The sequence below is a fragment of the Xiphophorus couchianus genome, chromosome 18 (genome assembly GCF_001444195.1).
Source record: "Xiphophorus couchianus chromosome 18, X_couchianus-1.0, whole genome shotgun sequence".
Lineage (NCBI taxonomy): Eukaryota > Metazoa > Chordata > Actinopteri > Cyprinodontiformes > Poeciliidae > Xiphophorus > Xiphophorus couchianus.
In genome coordinates, this window is record NC_040245.1 from 28,798,020 (window position 1) to 28,821,384 (window position 23,365).

Genomic DNA, 23,365 nt, shown 5'->3' on the forward strand with positions numbered 1-23,365 from the left:
TATACCATAAACCTAACCCATCCTGCTGTGTCTTCTCATTAATCCAGAGTGGAGATGTCCACAGAGTTTGAAGGGGACTGAAGGGCTGGTGGCATCGCGGCATTGTGGTGGAAACCAGAATGTAGGAGCAGACACTTCCCTTTAACAGGCGCCGTGTCGGACTGTAAAACAGTCCATCAAGACTTTACTTTGTCACGGGTGACTGCTGGGAGGCCGTTAGGGATGCTGTTCTGGACAATAACTTCTGAGGATTGTTACCGTTGGCAACACAGGTCAAGGTGTACGAGAGGAGGCACCTAAATGTCTTTGTCGATTATGTTCATTTGGACACGTTGAGTTAGTCGGTGAAATGCTAATAAAATGTGTGAAACCCCAACCTACAGTGTGTTTTAATAGGATTTTAAAGTAGTGAACACTTGTCAAGTGAAAAAGCAAGGCTTAACTGGACTGCACTCAAAAACTGGTCTCCACTTCATACCTTGCACATATACATAGCTAAGTAACCTCCATTTTACTGTCAGTCCTGCACTTTATGTTTTATATTCATATTTATATTCATATTTTATACTGTATTTTATTTTATTCTGGAATAACCTCACAACATTGGAACCTCAAAACACTGTCCTGAGCCGTATGCAACGAAATTTCGTTCTGTATACACCCTGTGCATGCAAAATGACAATAAAGTGAGTCTAAGTCTAAGTCTAAGTTCAACATTTTGCACTTAGAAAAAACACATATTGTGTGCAGCCCTCTTTACTCCCTTACCAATAATTACCTTCAAAGGTCATTTGTTTATCAAATGGTTCTCACTTGTGTGTAGATTAATGTCAGCATAAAAACATTTGTTTGGTGAAGGCCCTAGAGGTTTTCTAGGGACGTTTTCTTGGAAAGAAAGACAAAGGGCAAAGAGAACAATAAAAAGAAGTCAAGAGTTCAGTGTTCAGAGATCCACAGCTCAGATGGTAGAATCTATGGACTAGACATCTATTCATGTTAAGGTAAACAAATGCGGCCTTTATGGATCAATGACAACAAAGCATTGTGGAAAGAAAGTCAATATTCTTTTTTGAGATATTTCAGTAACATCAAAGAAGGTTCTCTGGTTAAAGGAAACCTAAAGTTGAACTTTCTTCAATCCTAAACAATGCCTTAATTTCTGGACAATAGGCTGTGACTTTTGTCACACAGATCACGGGTGGCACTGAGGAAGTCTACAATGAACTAATTCTGACACTGTTCAATTCTGACACAGGAGAAGAAGATGACTTTAGAGGTGTTACTGTAAGGAGGACGATGAAGATGGCGGTTAATGACTTTCCCAGGTAGGCCACAGTACTTTATTTTTACTGGCGTAAGTAGATGCTACAGAACTGGACAACTTTTAATTAGATTACTCGATCAGTTGTCAGAATAATTAATAGATTACTTAATTACTAAAATAATAAGTTAGAACAGTGAAATCTGTCAGAGAAGGTTGACGGAGTTCAACGTCGTGCATCTCTTAAAATAAAATCCTCTTTTAGAGGATTCAGGAGATCTGAGACTTGGAGAGAAGTTCACCTCCCAGCACGACAAAGCTACAATGAAGCGTCTTGGATCAAAACATATTAATGGGCTAAAATAGTTTTTTTTAAAAAAAGTCCAGAAAATATTTGAAATATAAACATTTTCCTTCTGTACTTGTAGCTTTATTTGAAGCCCATTATGGAATGCGCGACCAGCGAAGCTTTGCGACACAGTTAGCGTCAGAGCTGGCAGCCTGACGGCGGGGCTCATTGTCTGAGCTCCAGCAGGGTGATGTGTTGGCTCCCAGACACTAGGAGAGAGTCAAACCCCGAGGACAAGGCCAGGTAATGGGTGTGCTGCAGTCGCTCTCCGTCTCAGCTACCGGTTCTAATGAGAAAAGCTGTTCAGCAAAAGGGAGGAGTTCAAATGAACTACAGTCCTGGTGACGGGCTAAGAGCCCTCGCTGTGGCTCCTGAATGCCAAAGCAGGCCCTCGGGGGAGACAAGTCATTCAAATTGATGGTCGTGCATCAGACACATGCACTTTTATAGGGTAATACATCTCTCCCTGTACTTCCACCTCTGTTTCTGGCTGCCACGTTCCACCGCTGCCATCATTCTTTCTTACCATACCATATTTTCCTAACCCCATTTTCCTTTTATTGTTCCACTACACATCTACACATCCCCATTCTGTTTTTGTATATTTTAAAATCTTTCACCCTGCAAAAGAAGAAGAAAAAATAGCTGAGTATAAAGGCATTGTTCGTTCTTTTAAGTAGCACTTGGAAAGGAAGGAGCAGAAGGTGGAAATTGCTGTATTGTCCTTGCATTTGTCACGCGGTGGTTTTCGGCAAAGCATAATTACAATAAGACTGATCTCTACCGAGGGTATTTGTTAAAGGTGTGTGTTTATGTGTGTGTGTTTGTGTGTAGGGGGGATTGGAAAGGTTTCGGGGACATCCGGCTGATGAAATGTTGACGTTTAACTTTTAATCTCCGTCCAACCCGTGGACGGATGGCAACCTTGGGAGATGAAATTCGACTAGGAGCAACAATCCTTCCTCCTTCCCAAACATTTCAGTAACTTGCGACGAACGAGAGTGAATCCATAAATAGCGGCAAACCCGGCCGACGCCGAGCTCCCGATAAATACGCCGAGCAAGGCAGATTCATTCCAAACCGACTGTATAAATCTGTTGTTTATGGTTCGGCAGACCAGTTGATTAAACTTGAATTTAAAGTACAGATGTTATCTAAACACAATGGGAGACACAGATTACTTTGTGGATTAACCCTCCGAGAAGATGATCTCATTTAGGTTTCGGATCCTGGGACGGATAGGAATCTCTATGGCAACGGATTTATTAAAACCTGTTCCCTCAGCACGCTTTGGTCTGCCAAAAGGAGTGAATCTGCTCTGCTAAAACATTGATCAGTGTGGAGATAGGAAGTTATTACTAGCTCCTAATTACTAACTCCCTATTGGCAAAGGAGGAGGGGGGTAAAGAACCCTTATCAGCTTTTTATCAATTTTAACTGAGCAGCCAAAGCCAAATTGTTCAGGTCTCTACAATCTGCAGCCTATTCATCTTCCATGAATCATTTATTTTGTGATCGATTAAGTATAATTGTTCAGTCAGGGCAATTTGGCTCGAGCCAGTGAGAAAATGGAAACAGATGTGGCTTCATTTGCCGTTGTCTAATTAATATTACATGCAACAAATTATTATTATTATTATTATTATTATTATTATTATTTTTGCCCGATATCATCAGCTTCACAGATTCACTTTCAGGACAGATGGGAGCGTTGACATCTGGGATGTGATGGCATCAGAGTGGCTAACAGAGGCAGACCAAAGGCTCGACAGCGAGGTCCGAGACGCATCACGCAGGCTGGTGATGGTTACTATCAATTCATATGAAGATTGATCAAAGTATTTTTCTTCGGCAAAATATAATGCATACAAGAGAAAGATGGCAGCAGGTTCTGTGCAGAGGATTACAGTAGTAGTTTGGAAACCAAATCAAAAATTTGAGATTACAAAATGATCCTCTTTAATGCAATAAAGAACAGACGCATCTCAGTAAAAAAAAAAAAATCTTAAAAATAGGACTATTACATAATGTTACATAATAGCAGTAAAAAAACATATTTAATGCAAGAAAATCCACAAAAGGTCACTAAAATGTGTCAAAAAATGTGCACTAGGGCGTGCTGTGGTGGCGTGGGGGATAGTGTGACCCACGTTTGGAGGCCTTGAGTCCTCGACGCGGCCGTCGCAGGTTCGATTCCCGGACCCAGTGACATTTGCTGCATGTCTTCCCCCCTCTGCTATCCCCCTTTCCTGTCAGCCTAGTGTCATATACACTAGAGCCCACAAAAGACCCCCTGGAGGGGTAAAAAAAAAATAAATTTTTTGAAAAAAAAAAAGAGCACCAGCAGTAGAGATACCGTAATTTACAGACTATTGAGAGCAGCGGAATATAAGGCACAACATTAACTTTGAAGAGAAAAAGATAAATATATATTCCACACTTGTCAAAATGCCACAGGTGTTAATGTTGTGTGTCTTGAGTTTTTAAAAAAATGTTTTATCACATTTGACTTTTTTTTCCTTTTTTTTAGCTTATATTATCAACAAAATGTGGGGAAAAAAACATTAATAAAAATTGTCTTTTGTTTCACAACGTCCGGGGTGTACATGAGTGTGTTTTTAGGGGTGGGTGCATGTACATCCAAAATAAATAAATCAAATGTAATGGGGTAGTTTACTTTTGTTTATTTGCTGGCTGGTGCTTTTTCCCTAAGCCAAATGTGGCTAAGTGGTCAAGCTAACAAACTTTCAAACCACTGAAACATTTGCCAAAAAGAAGATAAATTACACAGATGTCCCTTAAAGCTGCAGTATGTAACTTTAATAAACAGTATGATTTCTGCATATGTGTTAAAACTGTCACTAAGTTGTGACAGTATAACATGAGACAGATAATCTGTGAAAAGAATCTATCTCTTCTTCCTCCTCCCAGTGCTCTTATTGCCATGTGCAGAAATATTCCAGTCCTGGTCAGAAACAACCAATCAGAGCCAGGAGGAGGGTCTTAGTGCTGTCAATCACCCTTGTGTACACACTGCTCAATGTGCTAATAGTGAAGTTAGCTTGTTTCAGGAAAACTGTTTATCCACCATCATTGATGGTCATGCTAACTAGCCTTAGAATTCACAGCAGGCTCCGGTGTGGGGAAGGAGCAGCAGCTAAGCAGAGAACAAAGGGGGACGTTGTGAGAATGATGTTTTTTAGGCATGTGGTTGTGTTCGTTTAGGACTGGTGATGGTTTTTGTGCGTGTCCTACAACAGTATCATCCCTGGCCTCACAGACATTTCCTCAGTCTCTCCTTTGTTGTTGTTTTAATGAAACTTTCTTCTCACTCTTTAGCGTGTCTGTCCTCCTCATCATGCAGCAGTCCAGCTGATGAAAATCCTCATATTACCCACATCGCAGTGTTCAAAATGTGTTGAAAAAATTAGCAGTTATAGTCTGGAAATTATGGCAACTGTAGTCTTGAGACAATTGTGACGCAGGGTTTAGTCAAGAACATGTGGACTGCAGCTGGAGCCGGCGCTTTGAGAGCCAACACACACAGATGTATTCAGTCCATGGGCTCCAACCGCTGCATTACGTGTGTTAATGTACTCCACAACAAGACAGAAGGTCCAAAGTCCTCCTTACAGATAAAAGTATATTTTGGCTTTTACTTGAAAATCAAGGTGGGAGAGGCTGTTAGAGGTTCAGTGTGGCGTTTCCACAGCCTGTGATGATCTGAGGGGCCGTGTCACCTGCTGATGCTGGTGCTCTGCATCTTATCGAGTCCAAAGATGTCTAACAGAAAATTTTACAGCACTGTGTATTTTTTAACTCTGCTTGGAATGCTATGGAGATGCTGATGTACTTTTCCAGGAGGAGGTGGAACCTGCTCACAACGCCACAAATACCAACACCTGCTTTAATCGCCACTGAAGATCAGAGGAGACAGAACTGTTAGGACTGATGCCCCAAAATGATGGGAATAGCAAATAATTATTTTTGTTTCATGTTAGAATGCCCCTATATTGTAAACTTTTCTTAAAACTCTTGGCTTTTAACACACTTTGAGACTTTTGCTTGTATAAGTGTTTTGTTTTCATCATCGTCTTTTTTTTCCTTTTGTCTTTTCCAACTTGTAAATGTTCTTTCATTTTATCTGTACAGCTCTTTGTCACATATGTTGTTGTAAAGTGATTTATGAATAAAGCAGTAGTAGTAAGGCACTGCTTGCGATGCAATACTCAACCTGGGCCACCTTAAAACCTTAGCAGTGCCACTGTTCAGGGAAAAGCAGCCATGACAACACGTCTTCCGTCAGTCATCATTTTCATATTTAAAAAAAAAATAACACTATTATAGGTCTTATAACTGAAATTTCCATTTACAGACGGAACATAGCGGGGTATTTTAGGATTTAATAAAAAGCGGGAGAAGTTGATTTTGCAGCGTTTGGCCTGCTGATCACTGATCACAGCCAATCAGGGGAAAATTGTGCAACCCAGAATTTCTGGCCGATTGATTGGTGCATCTCGAGAAAATTATGGCGTTCAGAGGCTGCTGACAAAAGATTTCTAAAGCATCCTCTCCACCCCAAAAAAAATTACAGACACGGAGTGAGAATTGGAACCGCTTATGTGGAAAATTGAAAGAAAAACATAACAGCAGAAAGTAGATGAGAAGCGGCATGACAAGCAAGTGGTGTGGCTAATTCATTAAGGGATTGCTGGCAGCTCGCAGAACGATTGGGTGAAAATCGCCCTTTTACTGCATTGATGCAGGAGATGTAAAAAAAAAAACGCCAGATTATGGGATGAACACCCTCCCAGAAGAAGAAAGACAAGCAGGGTCACGTTTAGTCACGATCTTTCAGTGAGCATTGGAGATGTGCTGGTTTGCCCCGGGCCAGATGTGATAAGCAGAAACCTGGGATCCTCCAGGGAGTCCCATGAATCCCCACAGAGGACGACTGGTGCCACCGAGACTCACCCTGCTCACTGCAGTTCGTCCCGTTCCACTAACACGCACTGAAACGGAGCAGGGCTGCATGGAGATGTCCACACACACCCACATCCACACGCACACCTCTCCCCTGGGTAATTATTTTTACATTATTACATGTGCTCAGATCCCAGCCGCCCACGCAAGGTGACAGGGAAATTTATCACTCAAGAGGGCTTTGGGGTTACCCGTAGCCAGCAGGCGGAAGATAAATGACAAAATAAAAGCCTCTCTCTGCTTAAATTGTTTCTGTTAATTCTGCTGAGGAGATTTATGAGTATATCTATTGATGCATAAATGGAGATGTGGTAGGGATGTATATTTGGGGGATGGGGGGAGAGGCAGGCCTGTGCGGTAGGCATTAGAACGGGTATTGGTAATCTTTGGAAGCCATCAGTCATTTATCAGCGTTAGAATCGGGAGCGGTTGCCGAGGAGTTCATGCGTGACTCCGGAGGAAAGACTGCGTGAGCCAGAGGATTCGAGAACAGACACTTTTATTTTGGTGGCAGCACTCACCTTCCATTGCTCATCAGACCGCCGTCGACTCTTTGGAACGTCACTAAAGGCAGGAGAAAGGAAAGAAACAGGACAAAGAAAAAAAGCATTATATTTATGGGCGATACAAACATGGCTTTAAAGACATCACAAAGCCGTCCTTACCCTTTGGAAGCCATAGAATTGCGCAATTTGACATTTCAAAACAAATTCGCTTCATGGAACACATGCCAATTTTGACAAAACTCTCTTTTTCCGCTGCAAAGCTTGGCACTAGGATGACTAGACAGTTCTTTTATGTTGAAGCGAAGCAGGTAGAATATAAACGCACTCCAAACATTGCAAATAATCTATCAAAAATATTGAAGGAAATGTGTCATTTTGTTGTGTCACAAAGAACCCAAGAAGACATTCCAGTTTATATTTATAACACTAAGACATATGAAAAAGTTCAGAGGAGTTTTGCACTACTACTAATAAGACGGTGAGCTCTATCTTACTAGTCTGGTCCAGTTTGCCCTTGTGTTTCAGCAGCAAAGTGCTCATTCTTTTTGTTTTGTATTGTTAATGCATTCACCATGGGTTTCGGTTGTCCCTCTGCGGGCGATGTCTTTGGTGCCTTTTTTTTTCAGCCTGCATATCGCTTCGATTTACATAAATCAAGATGTCATGTGCTCTTCAAGGACAAGGTGCCAGATGAGAAGCAAAACTCATTTCATCTATTTGATTTTGCTGTCGAGTCACTATCAGATTTGTGATTAAACTCCAACAAAAAAAAAATGATTAGAAAAGGCAGAGGGCTCATTAATCACTTTGAGTTTTTTTTTTATCTGAGACACCGGTCATGCGGCTAGCAGGAATCCCCAGAAGCCATGCATGTGGTCTGATCCAGGAACAAAATGCAGAGATAAAAGGAAGAACTCCCCCTCTGGCTTGTAAAACTCCTAAATTGAGGCATTCTCAGGATGACAAAGCAGCAGGGAAAGTTCTAAGCCTTTAAGAACTTCAATGGATTGCAGCGAAAACCGTCGGGTTTATGGAATTCACCTCATTCCAATGAGAAAAAAGGAAAGATATCAGAGGACTGCTTTACTAAAGAGAGAGAGAGAGGGGAAGGAAAGCTGTTAGTAATTTGGCTCATTTGCTTCACAGATGGAGATTAAAGAGAGGAAGACTCGACATTCTTCCTCTTTTTTTTGTTTTTTCCAGTTTCATTCAAGTTGATTCCAGAACAAGCTCAGGCAAGCGATGTTTTGTTTAGTTTTTCTTCTGAGAAACAGACGAGAGCCAGGAGGAACTCCCTAAACAGATGAGAACTCTGCAGACGGGAGTCGCTAAAACAGTGAATCCCTATCAGAACTTCTCTAACCTTCTCAGTACCTTGCAGAAATAGTCAATTGGTTTTTGGGGATTTCATGTGAACTGAAATAAATTAGAGCGAAATTGTTTTGCAAATTAAAATTTGAAAGTGTGATGTACAGTATGTGGGGTATTTTGAGCTGCAAAAGTATCGAGATGAGGGCAGAGGTTCACCTTCCATCAAGACAGTGACACTAAAAATACAAAACCATGCTACGATGGAATCTAACTGAAAATCTTAAGCAAGACTTGAAATTTGTTGTTCAGAAACTCTTCATCCAATCGGACTGAGTTTAAGCTATTCTGCAAAGAAGAATGGGTAAAATATGCATTACCTACAGTTGAAACCAGATATTTACATATACTGAAAAATACTTTTTTTTCTGTCTGACGTTAACTCAAACCAAACTGTTCTTGTGTTAGCTTAGTTAAAATGACCGACATTATTTCAATTAGCTTAATGTCCATTTTAGAAATCGTTTTTTGTAACTTCCTTCGAATTCAAAAGTTTATACCCATCTGGTCAGTATCAGGAATAATTATCTTTTAAATTATGATTTGGGTCAAAAACCTTTTGGGGTTCCTTCCAAAAGCTTCAGAAACAACAAATCAGAGCCAGAAAGAAAGAGGTTCTTAGCACTGAGAATCCTCTTCATATACCATCCACTAAATGTGGAAATGGTAGAGAAACAACTTACCGTTACAAAAAAACTGTTTATCTGCCATGATGCTAACTAGCCTTAGCATTCAGCTAGCCACGCCAGAGTAGCGTAGTTGAGACCTTGGGGCTGGAAGGTGTGAGCAGCTCTATTGTTATGTTAGCATGGTCACAGATGATGGTAGACAAACAGTTTCGTGAAATGGTATATTGTTTCTCATTTCAATTAGCACAGCTACAGCACATACATGAGATTGATTGACAGTGATAAGACCCTCCGCCTCGCTCTGATTGGTTGTTTCTGACTGAGCTGTGTATTTCTGCAGATGGCAGTAGGACCACAAAGTGGCGGCAGAGGAGCTTGATATTTTTAGACTACTTGTCTCATATTCTGTCATAACATAGTGATTGTTTTAACAAATATGTAACTTTTTTTTATAAAAGCTACATTCTGCAGCTTTGGTTTGGGCGCTCTGAACATTAATGGTATAAAAGGTTTTGCTTTATGCTCTGAAGCTTGTGGTTGGGATGTGACCAAATGGTGTGAATACTTTGCTCTGTGAGGATAGAAATTCCACTTTTGAGACAGGCAGACATCTTGATTCAACCAGAGCCAAAGCCTTGAGCTCTTTGCTCCTCCACCGGCAGAAGTTGCATTTAAGGAAACTTCGTTGTCTGGGTGAGGATTGACAGGAGCTGGCTGAGGACGCTTCTGAAGTCTCCATCTGAAGGCTGGCCCTTTTCTGGGCTGCTGAGGCGCATTTTAATGTTAGCCGGACTGACACGGCTTGTCCGGGCTGGGCTGGATAAGCACTTTCTCCAATATGAATTCAGATTAATCCCCTTTAATGAGCATCAGCACTGGGGAGGGGGCTGACGAAGTGTAATCAGCATATAAAATTTCCATCAAATCTAATTCCTGCTGGCTGTGTGCCACACCAGTGTTGTGATTTACCTCTCGTGTACCGACAGCTTTACTGCGCTGAGACAGGACACTCGATACATCAGCTAATTGTCAATAGAAAGAAAGCAGCAGTATAAAACCCCTCGATCACATTCTGATGAACGCTCCAAATATCACCCCGCAGTCTCAGCTTTTGATCTCTGCTGAACTGAACGTTAAAATTGTGCTTGCCAGTAAAAGCTTTTTTTTTTTTTCAAAATAACCTGCTTCCTCTTTGGTGTTTAAGAAGACTGATTGAAAACCGCACAGTTTTTGCAAAGATTATTTATCTTTCATAATGTGCTGATTTAATGCTTTATATTAAGTAGAGGTCACATTCATATTCATGCATGCTTTGACAAAATTGTTTCCATTTAAGGTTAAGGCGGGAAAGCGAGGCGTCCCAAAAAATCCCCATTTTTGTCATTTGCAGCCACAAATGTCAATAGGATTTTATGTAATGACCTGCACAACATAGTGTAACCTTAACCCTTGCAAAGTGGAAGCAAAAGGATTAATGGTTCTAAAACAATTTTACAAAATGAAATCTAAAGTGTGGCATTCATCACTTGTATCTGATGTCCCTAAAAAGTTCAGAAATTACTTAGAAGGGGCAGTAATATGTATGTTCCAGGCACATAGTGACATTTTATAGTACAATCATAGTAACTGTTAACTTCAGTTACTATAAAAATGCTGCATATATCAAAAATAACTTAAATGTAATTTGACTTCTTAATTTGACAACTTGAAATTGGGCCTCTGTCTCTTTAAGAAGCTCCTGCTCTTTCTGACACTTTGCCTTTTCAGCACATTATCACAACAATGTTTCTCATTATGCTGTTAACCTTTCTTAGGAGCGTCGGACTGAGAAATAGTACATATAATGAAATCAGCAAACTTCCACTTCCAACGGGTGTTTGCTAATTACTGCTGCCACTAGTCTGGAGGAACTGAGTGGGGAAAGCCCTGTCAGGAACTGACAGGGTGGACAGGGGTGGTCTGCAGGGCATCAAATTACAAAGTTATAGTTATTTAAAATTATGTGATATATATATATATACACCATTTCCATAACTTTAAAAACAAGTTTTTAATAGTATTAGGAACATTTTTTATTACTTCTATTGGCCAGGGTTTTGTGTTTTTTCAAACATTAAAGTTGTTCAAGATGTCAGTTCAACATTTGGATGATGCTTATCTATAACAAAGTGAAGGTATCATAAGCTCGTGCATAAATATTGTTTATATATTCCTGAATTAGTTTCGTCCCCAGTATTGTGTGTTTTTCTTCATTTCTGACTTGTTTATGGAAAAGTAAAAAAAAAAAAGAGATAGAAAAATAAATAAACTCAACATAGTTACTTGATTGCGCTATAAAATGGCACCATGTGTCTGTAAAATACACAACACTGCTCCTTTAAGATTAGATTTTAGCCAAGGAATCTGAGAAGGTCCAGCCCAAAGCTCTGTGTAAAAGATGTTACGGCAAAAAGAAAAATAAACAAAAGTCAGATGCCTAAATGAAACTGGAGGAATGTGGACAGGTAAAGCACAGCATGATTTGATCACTGGAAATAAAACTAAAAGGAACATTTCAGCAGGAGGAGGAAGATGGATAAAATGAAACCGAGCTCGGAAACCAGAACCAGATCGCTAAGACAGACAGAAATAAAAAAATAAATAAAATCGGCTTTAGGCTTGGCAAGGAAAACAGTTTCAGTATGCAGGTATAAAAATCATGGCTAATAGCAAAAACTGACTTGTAAATGTTTGGCAGGTTAAAATGTTTCCACCCGTGTGATGTTTAAATTGGTTTTATTAGCCATGATCAAGAGGGTTGTAGTCCGAGCATGGGAAGTAAAAGCGGATAGGAGGATGACTCTGCGCTCAGGAGGGGATTAGGGTGAGGAGGAGGGCGAGGTGATGGGACAAATGAACAGTACCTGCAGGGGTGAAGGTGAAGGACTGAACTGCAAAACAAGAAGACAGAAAACGTTTTGTGTTAAAAAAGCTTGCAGAGCAAAGCAGTGCTTTGAGAGGGGGGGATGTGTTGGCGTGTGTTGGCATGAGGGTGTGTGTGTGTGTGTGTGTGTGTGTGTGTGTGTGTAGGGGGGAGTGGAGCTGAGATGCACCGCTGCAGCCAGAGAAGCAGCCGGCTCAGGGGCCGCTGAGCAGGTCCCACAAATAAAACAGAAAACAAAACACAAAATGTAGCACATGAAGATGAAACAGCAAACATCAATGCCGCAGTTCACGCTTTTCCCCGGAAAAATGAGCAAATATATTCCCTTAAATGTGCTTTTCTTGAATATCTGATTATTAATAAGGAGAGGAAAAAAACCCCAGAGAGAGTGCATTTCCATTTCCACCTCTGTAATGAAAGCCGCTGCACTTGGCAGAGGAAGCGGACTGGCTTGGGGATATCGACCATGAACATGTAAGGGTCAGTGTGTGGGCGTAGAGCCGGACTATAGCTGCGGCTCCAACCGCTCCGTTGTGGCACCTCGACTCCACCACCTTGGGCTAATAAGTCTGTGTGTGGAATTGTCAAAAAACAAAAAAAAAACCAGCAGCCTGCCGGAAACGATCTGAGCTAACATGTGTCTCCCCGCGGAGCCGGAACAGAGCATTCATCTTGATGATATCGCTAGCAGCGGCTATGGTATTGATGGATAATGATCTAATGATAAAACATTCTCGCTTTGAAGGGAGAGGAAGAAAAAAAAACAATAAAAAAATTAGTACAGAGAGAGAGAGAGAGAGAAGTGGAGGACCTTTTTTCATCATTTTTGCTCAGGCACCTGAGCAGCCAGCCGTTGCTAACCTGCATAGTTGCTTAGACCCTTTCTCTTCTTTCTCCTCCAGTAGAGCCAGATACTGAAGCCCATGAGGATGACCCAGCAGGCGCCTCCGATGCCGGCGATGAAGGCCGGCTGCTTCACCACATCCGTTATCTGCTCTGTGATGCTGTTGTTTCGGTTTCCGTGTATGATCACGTCCCGGAACTCTTTCCCTAAGGGCACGCAAGCAAAGCAGACGAGATTAATACGCAGCAGTGCCAAGCTGTGAAGGGAAGAAAAAAAATCTACGTATGCTTTAAATCTCCCGCGGGAAACGTCAGTTGTCTATGAAGCACTCCGTGACTTTGAAATATTATGTTTGTTCACAGTAAGAAATACACAAAGGATTGTTTGGAACCAGAGCTAAAAATAAGCAGGTCTTGATCATTTTTAGAAGAGCTGGAGAAATGTAAAAATGTTTTTTTTTTTATACGTATTTGTTAAAACTGTCCAAATGTTGTTACAGTGCAACATGAGACAGGTTATTTGTGGAACAACTCATGAACCTCCTCCTCCCTGAACTACTATTGCAGTCTGAAGACATGCACCGCTCCCAGTCAGAAACAACCAATCAGAGCCAGGAGGAGGGTCTTCTCGCTGTTAAGCATACTCATGTATGCGCTGCTCAATGTGCTAATGGTGGAGAAACAGCTTACCATTACAGGAAAACCATTTATCCACCATCATCAGTGGCCATGCTAGCTAGCCTAGCATTCATGGTAAGGCAACTGAGCTTGATTTTTTTTAATAGATTATCTGTTTCACACCATACTGTCACAATACGATGACAGTTTGAACAAATATGTGAAAAACATTTTTCTTTTAGAAAGCGTCCATACCCCAAGCTTTAAATGTGCAGATATGAACAAACAGAACTACAGAAATACAGGCAGAAAACCAACATTTCCTGTCAACCTAAGCAAATTCACTGTATCGACGACTCAAGCTCAAAAGCAAAAACTACTTTTGCAACACGTTTCATACCGTATTATAGTTCATTATAATATTATAGTCTTCAATCCAGTGACATGGACATATGCTTCTGCTATTCCAGATACAGACCCAGACATAAGAGAATATTTTGAGATTTGTTTCTGGAGAGGCAGACATTTAAAGAGGCTTTTTGAGTATATTCGTACTGTTCATGTCCACTGAAATTGTCCCTCTGCGATAAATAAAGGCGTCTGAGTTGAATCGAAAATTGCATACGTTTTCCAAGACATTCTGGTGTTGCTGTGCTTCATCTAAGGTTTTGTTGAGTTTTAGAGGAGGATATTGACCGTCAAAACTGGATAAAGAGCAAAAAAGGATGTGAGGTGAAACACAATGATCAGACTGGAAAAGACAAAGTCTAGCAGCTCACAGCAAAGCCCCAGGTGATCAGGCTGTTTGCTTTGTTCAGCCTCTAATTCACTCCACCGCCACTGCAACACACCGCATGAAATGAGAGCAGAGCGCCACGGTCTCTATTGATCCCCAATCCCACGTCAGCTCCCGCTAGCCGGCTTGACAAATATTTCTCGGAGCAAGGTACAACCGGAATCACAAAGTACCTCACTGTAACACCGCTAACTTCTTAAGGTAACAAACACGTGGATTATTCACAAACGCTGCGACGCACCGAAAAGACGCTGATCCACATTGTTCCGTCAAAGCCGTCTGAGCGCAGGCCGCTCTGAAGACAAGGAAACGAAAAAAAAAAAAACTATATTATGAGTGCAAGCTCAGTGTTCTGCTCTCAGAGATGGATTATGTGAGTGACACTGGGGAAATAAGAACACGCTGCAGGCCAAGTCATCAGTTATGGGTCAAATCAGAGAAAATCTGCCAGAGCTCCACATAAATCACAAACAGTCAGAGCACATTTCCAAATAACACCGTTTCAACAATATCATCTGTTTGGTTGCTTTCCCCCCGCTCCCTCCAGCATCACTTTCTCTCAAAAAGTGGACGCCGAAAGGCCGCGATGGATTTCTATCAATTTATCTCACCGATGATTATAGACTGAGGTTCACTCTTCACTCCCACTCCTGCACTGGTGCTGGCGGCGACCTCCACGTGATACACCAGGCCCACCTGCAGCCCGCCCACCACCACAGAGCGGATGGCTGCGTCCACCGTCTTGTTCACGTGGAAACGCGTCTCGTTCCCCAGACACCAGATCTGAGAAGGCAAAAAAAAAAATAAAGAAGTTGATTTTAATTTAGTCGTGTAGGGGTGCGGTGGGAATGGATGACGGTCGCTTCCTGAAAAGGACCTTGTACTCCTGGATGATGCCGTTCTGGTGGTCGGGTGGAGGGGGGTCCCAGGAGATGCTGATGGAGGTGCTGTTCTGGTTTCCCACCGTCAGGACGGTTACCTGCTGAGGGGGGGCACTGGGAGCTGAAAGAGAGGGAGGAGCGACGGTCAGATGCAGCATGGCCAGCTCTGATACGGTTTCTCAATAGTCAGCAATGAGAAATGGGGAATATACAGAGACTTGCTAATGTTTACAGACATCACACACACAAGCTTTAATCTACTTACTGGAACTTTACATAACAAGCTAACACAATGCTGTTAACACCAATCTGTTTTACTCAACGAGAAGCTTAAAGCTGTAGCATGTAACGTTTATAAACAATATGTTTTTTTCCATACTTCTAACAACTGTCACTAAGTTCTGACTGTATGAGACAGACAATCTTTGAAAAAAATCAAGCTCCTCTGCCTTCTCTCTGTTCTCCTATAGCAGTCTGCAGAAATACTCAGTTTCTGATCAGAAATAACCAATCAGAGCCAGAAGGAGGGCCTTACTGCTGTAAATCATTCTTGTGTGCGTGCTACTATATGTGCTGATGGTTTACGAACAACTTACCGTCACAGGAAAACCATTCATTGGCCGTCATACTAACTATCCTGAGCATTCACGTCAGGAAAGAGCTGCAGTGTAGCAGAGAGCAAGGGCTAAGCCCCTCCTCCTTCTTAGCTGTGATTGGTTGTTGCTAACTGAACAATGAATTTCTGCAGATAGCAGTAGGACCACAGGCAGAGGACCTCATTTTGTTTCACAGACTGTCTGTCTCATATTATATAAAAGTTACCCATTGCAACCTTAGCGCTTATGATATAATATAACCCAACACTTCTTCATCCTTGACCTGTCTTCTGTGTTCTTTGGTCTTCCGAGTTTTCTTGTTTGGTTTGTTCACTAATGTTCTTTAACAAATCTATATAAACATCCTCTAATTAAGTGACTTCCAAAGTCAAATATTTGCCATCCATCCATCTCCCGTTTCATCTAGAGCCGGTTTGCAGCACAGCAGCCTACCCAGATTTCCTTCTCCCCAGCCAGTTGGGCCCCAGCCAGTTGGGCCAATTTGATAAAACATTAAATATATAAAATTTTGTGTTTTTAGTATTTTTGATAGGTATTCTATTCTTCCATAAGAGTGCCTGAAATTGAACCATAAGAGAAAAGGGGAAAAAAACAATGACACCACCAGTGTCCATGTCTTTGAAAAAGAATAGCATTTTGTAGGGAAGACACAGTTGACTGTAAGGATAAGATCAGGTCAGATCTGACATGGCTATCAGCTGTCTTTAACATTTCACTGTGATTTCATATATCAGCCGCTGCTCCACTCTAGTGGATTTGCACAGAGGATACTGGTATTGATTCGTGCGATGATGGCTTGGCAGAGTCAGGCAAGACTTCTCAGTCAAGCTAAGACTCTGTCGTTGACCGGTTTGGCACAAGGGTCAACGGGCTTATTGGGATGAAAATCCAAAGAAATATGAAAAAGCAAAAAAAAAAAGTCATTTAATAGGTGGGAAACAATGTCTTAGTAAACACATCGACAGACTCTCATCGATCGGGCGGATGAAACTAAAGCCAGTAGGTAGGGACGGAGGGAGGTACCTGGGAATGCATCGGCTCTGTCCGCAGGCAGACAGGTGGAGAGGATGGAAACAAGAGCAGCCCGGGCTTTCATAAACCTCCATTGTTATTCTGATGGCAACAATCTTCTGACCCCACAAGGCATGAGACGGAAAAAAAATAAATAACAGTTGGCCCAACTGGAAATAACGCCTTAAAAATAATGTTTTCTCATTTCCGCAGTGGCTGGCAGGTTGGGGGGAGGAGGGATCGGCACGGCGGAATACTGACAGGTCAATTACTCCTGGTGCTGCCTCTCCCTCACCTCACCTCTATCCAAAATGGCACGTGTCACCCCGTAAATCTGTGCTCATCCCTCAGCGCAATTGGCCACACGGGCCCCGAGAGAGCCAGGAGGCCCTGGCACGGTGGAAGATGAATGGTTCCAATGATGAACTCAACACCTTGGCCAGATTAGAAACAATCTTCCGAGCGAGCATCTGATCGAGCGAATGCGCCCGGCGCCGTGCGCGGCACTGCGTTGCGTTCAGGTGATGAAGTGCCCGGCTTGTCCACGGAAGCCATCAGAGGCAATGTCGTTCAAAGTTAATGTTATGAATGATTTAGCAGCTGATTATCATGCATATTTGTGCTAAACAATACACATTTTTCATTAGAGGCCTTGGAGGCTGTGCTAATAGGGCCATTAGCGGACTGATGTATGGCAGGCAGGAATGTGACCCCCCTGTCTCGCATGTGCTCACCATGCTGTGCTGAATGATGGGAGGAAGACAAACAGAGCCGGTCATTACTAAAACGTAGCCAATGGTTAATGACAAGGCGTGGGCAGTGTGGGATCTCCCTAGAGAGCAACGTGGAAAATTAGCCGACAAATGAACATTTAAGTGACGACAAATGATTTTCCTTTCTTTCTGTATAAGCACTGTTGTTTCCTAAAGTATACTCCACCTCAGGTAGACTTTCAGGTGTAATGAGAGGGGAGCCAGAATCAATTTATCAGCCTAGGTACACAGACCATTGCAAAGGCATTTGTTGAACATTTCACATTTTTTCACATTACAACCACAAACCTAAAATGATTTAACTGGGATTTTGTAGCCTCAACTTCTAAGGTCTTCTTTTTTTATGAAAAAAGTGTGATGTGCATTTTTATTTAGTTTCTTTTACCTTAATAATCTTTAATAAATTCAGTTGCCTTCAAAGGTCAAGTAGAGTCCACTTCTTTGGAATTCCACTTTAACTGCTTTTACATCTTTAAGTCTTTTAAGCAATGTCTCAACTAAATTTGTTGCCAATTCTTTTTTTCATTGCATCTTTAACTCACTAAGTAAAATTTTGATCTTTATAACATGTCATAATGTTGTTCTGTCATTGCTGGTTACTTTGATTCTTCTTTGCATGTTTGAGGAATCCTTGAATCTCCCATATCAACCATTCAGAGGGGGCCTAAACACTTCCTCTCACAAAGCTCCACCTATTTCCACAGAGCTCCTCCCGTTAGCCTACCTCTCCCCAACGCCTCTTCCCATCAGCCCCTCTAGACTAGCGTCAGCAGCTTTTAACACCTGGTGAACTGTGAGTCTGCTGAGCTCATCTTACGAACTACTTCTCAGTCCAATGCGCCTGAGAATGGTTATAAACAGCATCATGAAATGTGATGATATGCTTAAAGAAACAGAGGCCCAATTTTAAGGCATCAAAATGCAAAGTCCATGCGATACTGCAGAGTCGCGTCAACCAACACAACCCTACAACATCCAGAGCCTTAAGGAACTCCGGGCGGATCTCATCCACCCCCGGGGCCTTGCCACCGAGGAGCTTTTTAACGACCTCGGCGACCTCGTCCCCAGAGATTGGAGAGCCCAACCCAGAGTCCCCAGGCTCCGCTTCCTCAGTGGAAGGCATGTTGGTGGGATTGAGGAGGTCTTCGAAGTACTCTGCCCACCGGCCCACAACGTCCCGAGTAGAGGTCAGCAGCACACCATCCCCACTATAAACAGTGTTGGTGCTGCACCGCTTCCCCCCCCTGAGACGCCGGATGGTGGACCAGAATCGCCTCGAAGCCGTGCGGAAGTCTTTCTCCATGGCCTCTCCAAACTCCTCCCACGCCCGAGTTTTTGCCTCAGCAACCGCCCGAGCCGCATGCCGCTTCGCCTGCCGGTACCCATCAGCTGCTTCCGGAGTCCCACAGGCCAAAAAGGCCCGATAGGACTCCTTCTTCAGCCTGACGGCATCCCTCACCGAAGGTGTCCACCAACGGGTTCGAGGGTTGCCGCCGCGACAGGCACCGACAACCTTGCGGCCACAGCTCCGATCGGCCGCCTCGACAATGGAGGCACGGAACACGGTCCACTCAGACTCCATGTCCCCCACCTCCCCCGGGACGTGTTCGAAGCTTTGCCGGAGATGGGAGTTAAAGCTCCGTCTCACAGGGGATTCCGCCAGACGTTCCCAGCAGACCCTCACAACACCTTTGGGCCTGCCAGGTCTGACCGGCTTTCGCCCCCACCACCGGAGCCAACTCACCACCAGGTAGTGGTCAGTGGACAGCTCCGCACCTCTCTTCACCCGAGTGTCCAAGACATACGGCCGCAGATCCGATGAAACGATGACAAAGTCGATCATCGAACTGCGGCCTAGGGTGTCCTGGTGCCAAGTGCACATATGGACACCCTTATGCTTGAACATGGTGTTCGTTATGGACAATCCATGGCGAGCACAGAAGTCCAGCAACAGAACACCGCTCGAGTTCAGGTCGGGCGGGCCGTTCCTCCCAACCACGCCCCTCCAGGTCTCACTGTCGTTGCCCACGTGAGCGTTGAAGTCCCCCAGCAGAACAAGGGAGTCCCCAGGAGGAGACTCCCTTGGATTGGGGGCAGTTCCCCTGGATTGGCAGACTGGGGTGGTGGTCCCCCTGTTCAAAAAGGGGGACCGGAGGGTGTGCTCCAATTATAGAGGGGTCACACTCTTAAGCCTCCCTGGCAAGGTCTATTCAGGGGTCCTGGAGAGGAGGGTCCGTCGGATAGTCGAACCTCGGATTCAGGAAGAGCAGTGTGGTTTTCGTCCTGGTCGTGGAACACTGGACCAGCTCTACACCCTCAGCAGGGTCCTGGAGGGTGCATGGGAGTTCGCCCAACCAGTCTACATGTGTTTTGTGGACTTGGAGAAGGCGTTCGACCGTGTCCCTCGGGGAGCCCTGTGGGGGGTTCTCCGGGAGTATGGGGTACCGGGCCCTTTGATACGGGCTGTCAGGTCCCTGTATGACCGGTGTCAGAGTCTGGTCCGCATTGCCGGCAGTAAGTCGGGCTCGTTTCCGGTGAGAGTTGGACTCCGCCAGGGCTGCCCTTTGTCACCGATTCTGTTCATCACTTTCATGGACAGAATTTCTAGGCGCAGCCAAGGTGTTGAGGGGATCCGATTTGGTGGCCTTAGGATCTCATCTCTGCTTTTCGGAGACGATGTGGTCCTTTTGGCTTCATCAGATCATGATCTGCAGCTCTCGCTGGATCGGTTCGCAGCCGAGTGTGAAGCGGCCGGGATGGGGATCAGTGCCTCCAAATCCGAGGCCATGGTCTTGAGCCGGAAAAGGGTAGAGTGCCTTCTCCGGGTCAGGGGGGGTGTCCTGCCCCAAGTGGAGGAGTTTAAGTATCTCGGGATCTTGTTCACAAATGGGGGAAGAAGGGAGTGGGAGATCGACAGGTGGATTGGCGCAGCGTCTGCTGTCAAGCGGGCGCTGTACCGGTCCGTCGTGGTGAAGAGAGAGCTGAGCCAAAAAGCGAAGCTCTCGATTTACCGGTCGATCTACGTTCCCACCCTCATCTATGGTCATGAGCTTTGGGTCATGACCGAAAGAACGAGATCGCGGATACAAGCGGCCGAAATGGGTTTTCTCCGTAGGGTGGCTGGGCTCTCCCTTAGAGATAGGGTGAGAAGCTCAGTCATCCGGGAGGGACTCAGAGTAGAGCCGCTGCTCCTTCACATCGAGAGGAGCCAGTTGAGGTGGCTTGGGCATCTGGTCAGGATGCCTCCTGGACGCCTCCCTGGTGAGGTGTTCCGGGCACGTCCCACCGGGAGGAGGCCCCGGGGAAGACCCAGGACACGCTGGAGGGACTATGTCGCTCGGATGGCCTGGGAACGCCTCGGGATTCCCCCGGAGGAGCTAGAAGAAGTGGCTGGGGAGAGGGAAGTCTGGGCCTCCCTTCTGAAGCTGCTACCCCCGCGACCCGACCTCGGATAAGCGGAAGAAGATGGATGGATGGATGGAAAATGCAAAGTCAAATTTCTTCCAAGTCATGAAGGTGCTTAAGTTAACATAGTAATTTGATTGAGCTATACAATGTGACTGGAAAATACATAATCCTGGCCCTTTACATAGAGCTGGTTAAGATGTTGGGATGACATTTTATAACCTAAACACTTCCATGATGTGTTCTGGTTAACTAATGTTCTCCAAACCATTAAGGCCTTCAAAGAAAAGGTGTTTTTATACTGAAAACCAATTTCACATACCTATCTGAAATGAGAAAACCATTGACACAAAATCTGCATAAAACACAGAAGTCTGTGGTACAAATGTATAAGAACTGTAAATGCTATCAAATTTTTTAAGACAGTGTAAATATTTATATGGAGAATGAGGTACAATGGTTAAGGGGAATAGTTTCAGTTGCCCTAACCTTCTCAGGGAATTTTCTAATTGTGTTCACTAATGGACAACCTAAGTTTTAATCACCTCTTGAACTCCATTTTTTTCCTGGCCCCCATTAGTCATCCAAGGCAGCCTGAATAGCCCAGAGCAAAGTGTCTGACAGTGTGTTAGTTATGAAAAGAAACAGAAGCAGCATTATGACAGAAATGGCAAACGGCTGGAATTCTGGAAGACCAGAATATGAAGAGAGGACAGGGGAGGGGGATACCATCAGCACACGTAATAGCTGGGACATGTAGCCTCTGAGGTCTATGGGAGATAGGTGTGCTGGCATGTGGGGGTGTGTGTTGGGGACAGCTGGGATGTGGTGGCAGTTCCACTCCTGTGGCCAGTCAGTGTGAGCAGTGCATACACATGCTGGCCACAGGAGATACGACCCCCTTGAGAAAAGGGAAATAAATGAGCCTGTCAACACAGCAGGATGTGAACTGTCTCCCAACACACGCAGGCCTGTATATGCTGGGTTAAGATAGGCTTCGCCTCCACACTGAAGCGCTTCTATTTTTCTTTTTGTGGTTTTGAGAAGACGTGTTATATAAACCTTCACCATACAAGCTAACTCAAGTCATTAAACCCAAAGGCTGCCCTGGTATTGATGAATGCAATTTTCCTCCCTGCAAAGGTCAAAATAGTAAATTCATCCAAACAAAGGCCCTCGTTGCGTCTTCGTGAGTGATTTTTACCACGCTGCGCTACGGCCTTGTCAGAGTCTCTATAAATTAAGCTCTGGGTGACAGCTTATCCTTGTAGCAGGAGGTGTGTGAAGTTTCCAATCACAGTGTAGGTGTGTGGATACTGGGCGATGGATTACGGGAAGTTTGGCAGCAGCACTGCCAATCGTGAGTCAACAATATAAAAAAGATGAAGCAAGTAAAGGCAGTGTGTGGTCGGGGTGAAGATGAACAGTTCAATGTCGACAAGACAACACAAGCTGCACAAAGCCATTCTTACGCAGTTTACGTCATGGTAAAGGTGGAAGGAACGACTATTAGGCCAAAATTGAAGGTTGGTAGTTATGCTTCCAGAATCGAAAAAAAAGGTTTGCTAGGTACTGTATTTTTTTATGAAAACCTTTAAAGAAATACATTGAAATGATGATAAACCCCCCCCCAGAAGAACACACACAACTAGCCAAGAGGTTAATCTCCATAAACTCAATTTGTTTGAGTCTCACCCTCCTCGGTGGTCCGCGCTGTCTTCGATTCGCTGTCCATGCCTTGAAACTCGTTGAAGTACGGCCGGACCTTGATCTCGTAAACGATGCCCTTCTTCAGTGACGACAGGACGACGCTGCGCTCCGAGGGCACCTTCACGTCCTGGGTCTGCCACGCCCCCGGCGAAGGAAGTCCGGACGTCTGCCTGTACAGAACCCGGTAACCCTGGATGAACTGGGACTGGCGGTCCACCTGGGGAAGCAATAAAGCCAAGATTATGGTTGGGAAGAAAGCACGTGGAGGCGACTAAGTGGTGTTTTCCTGCAGCGTGCTTTACAAGGCTGCATGCATGCCACTTTAGGAGCTGTTACTTATTTAATGGGGCTTTTATCACCAGCCATGCAACACTCTGCTCAATTAAAGCCACCCTGACATTAGCTCACACTAACAGCTCCACCTTAAAGGACGCAAAGTGTCTCCCGTACGTACAATAAATAAAACCCGGTGACACCTTAAAGCACATCTCACAACTATAAGAACGCCATGTGGCTACAAATGCACGTTCCCATCGGAACGCACAGCAGAGGTGTCTTCAGCAGACATTTCCCCTTTAAAAAAAAACAAACTAAGAGGAGATCTCTGTGATGAAAAAACCCCACAAAGAGGTATTTGCTTTAAAAGTTGGGCCACTTAGTTAAACAGAAAAAAAAGAAGCTGAATTTATGCA

The 23,365-nt window shown here is 44.0% G+C and overlaps 1 protein-coding gene across 9 annotated transcripts in view; it reads right to left on the reverse strand.

The window, feature by feature from the left end:
• The window catches only part of robo2 (roundabout, axon guidance receptor, homolog 2 (Drosophila)), a 389,183-nt gene that overhangs the window by 36,962 nt on the left and 328,856 nt on the right, over positions 1-23,365 (reverse strand). For 5 of the 9 annotated variants that reach the window (XM_028045563.1, XM_028045566.1, XM_028045562.1 and 2 more), the window contains 6 exons: positions 22,659-22,890; positions 15,154-15,278; positions 14,888-15,059; positions 12,881-13,069; positions 12,000-12,026; positions 7,115-7,157 (listed from right to left, as the gene is read on the reverse strand). In XM_028045563.1, the coding sequence (XP_027901364.1) occupies positions 7,115-7,157; positions 12,000-12,026; positions 12,881-13,069; positions 14,888-15,059; positions 15,154-15,278; positions 22,659-22,890 (788 nt within the window). The remainder of the gene's footprint in view (positions 1-7,114; positions 7,158-11,999; positions 12,027-12,880; positions 13,070-14,887; positions 15,060-15,153; positions 15,279-22,658; positions 22,891-23,365) is intronic. The other 4 variants (XM_028045567.1, XM_028045564.1, XM_028045570.1 and 1 more) reach the window with 1 other exon arrangement.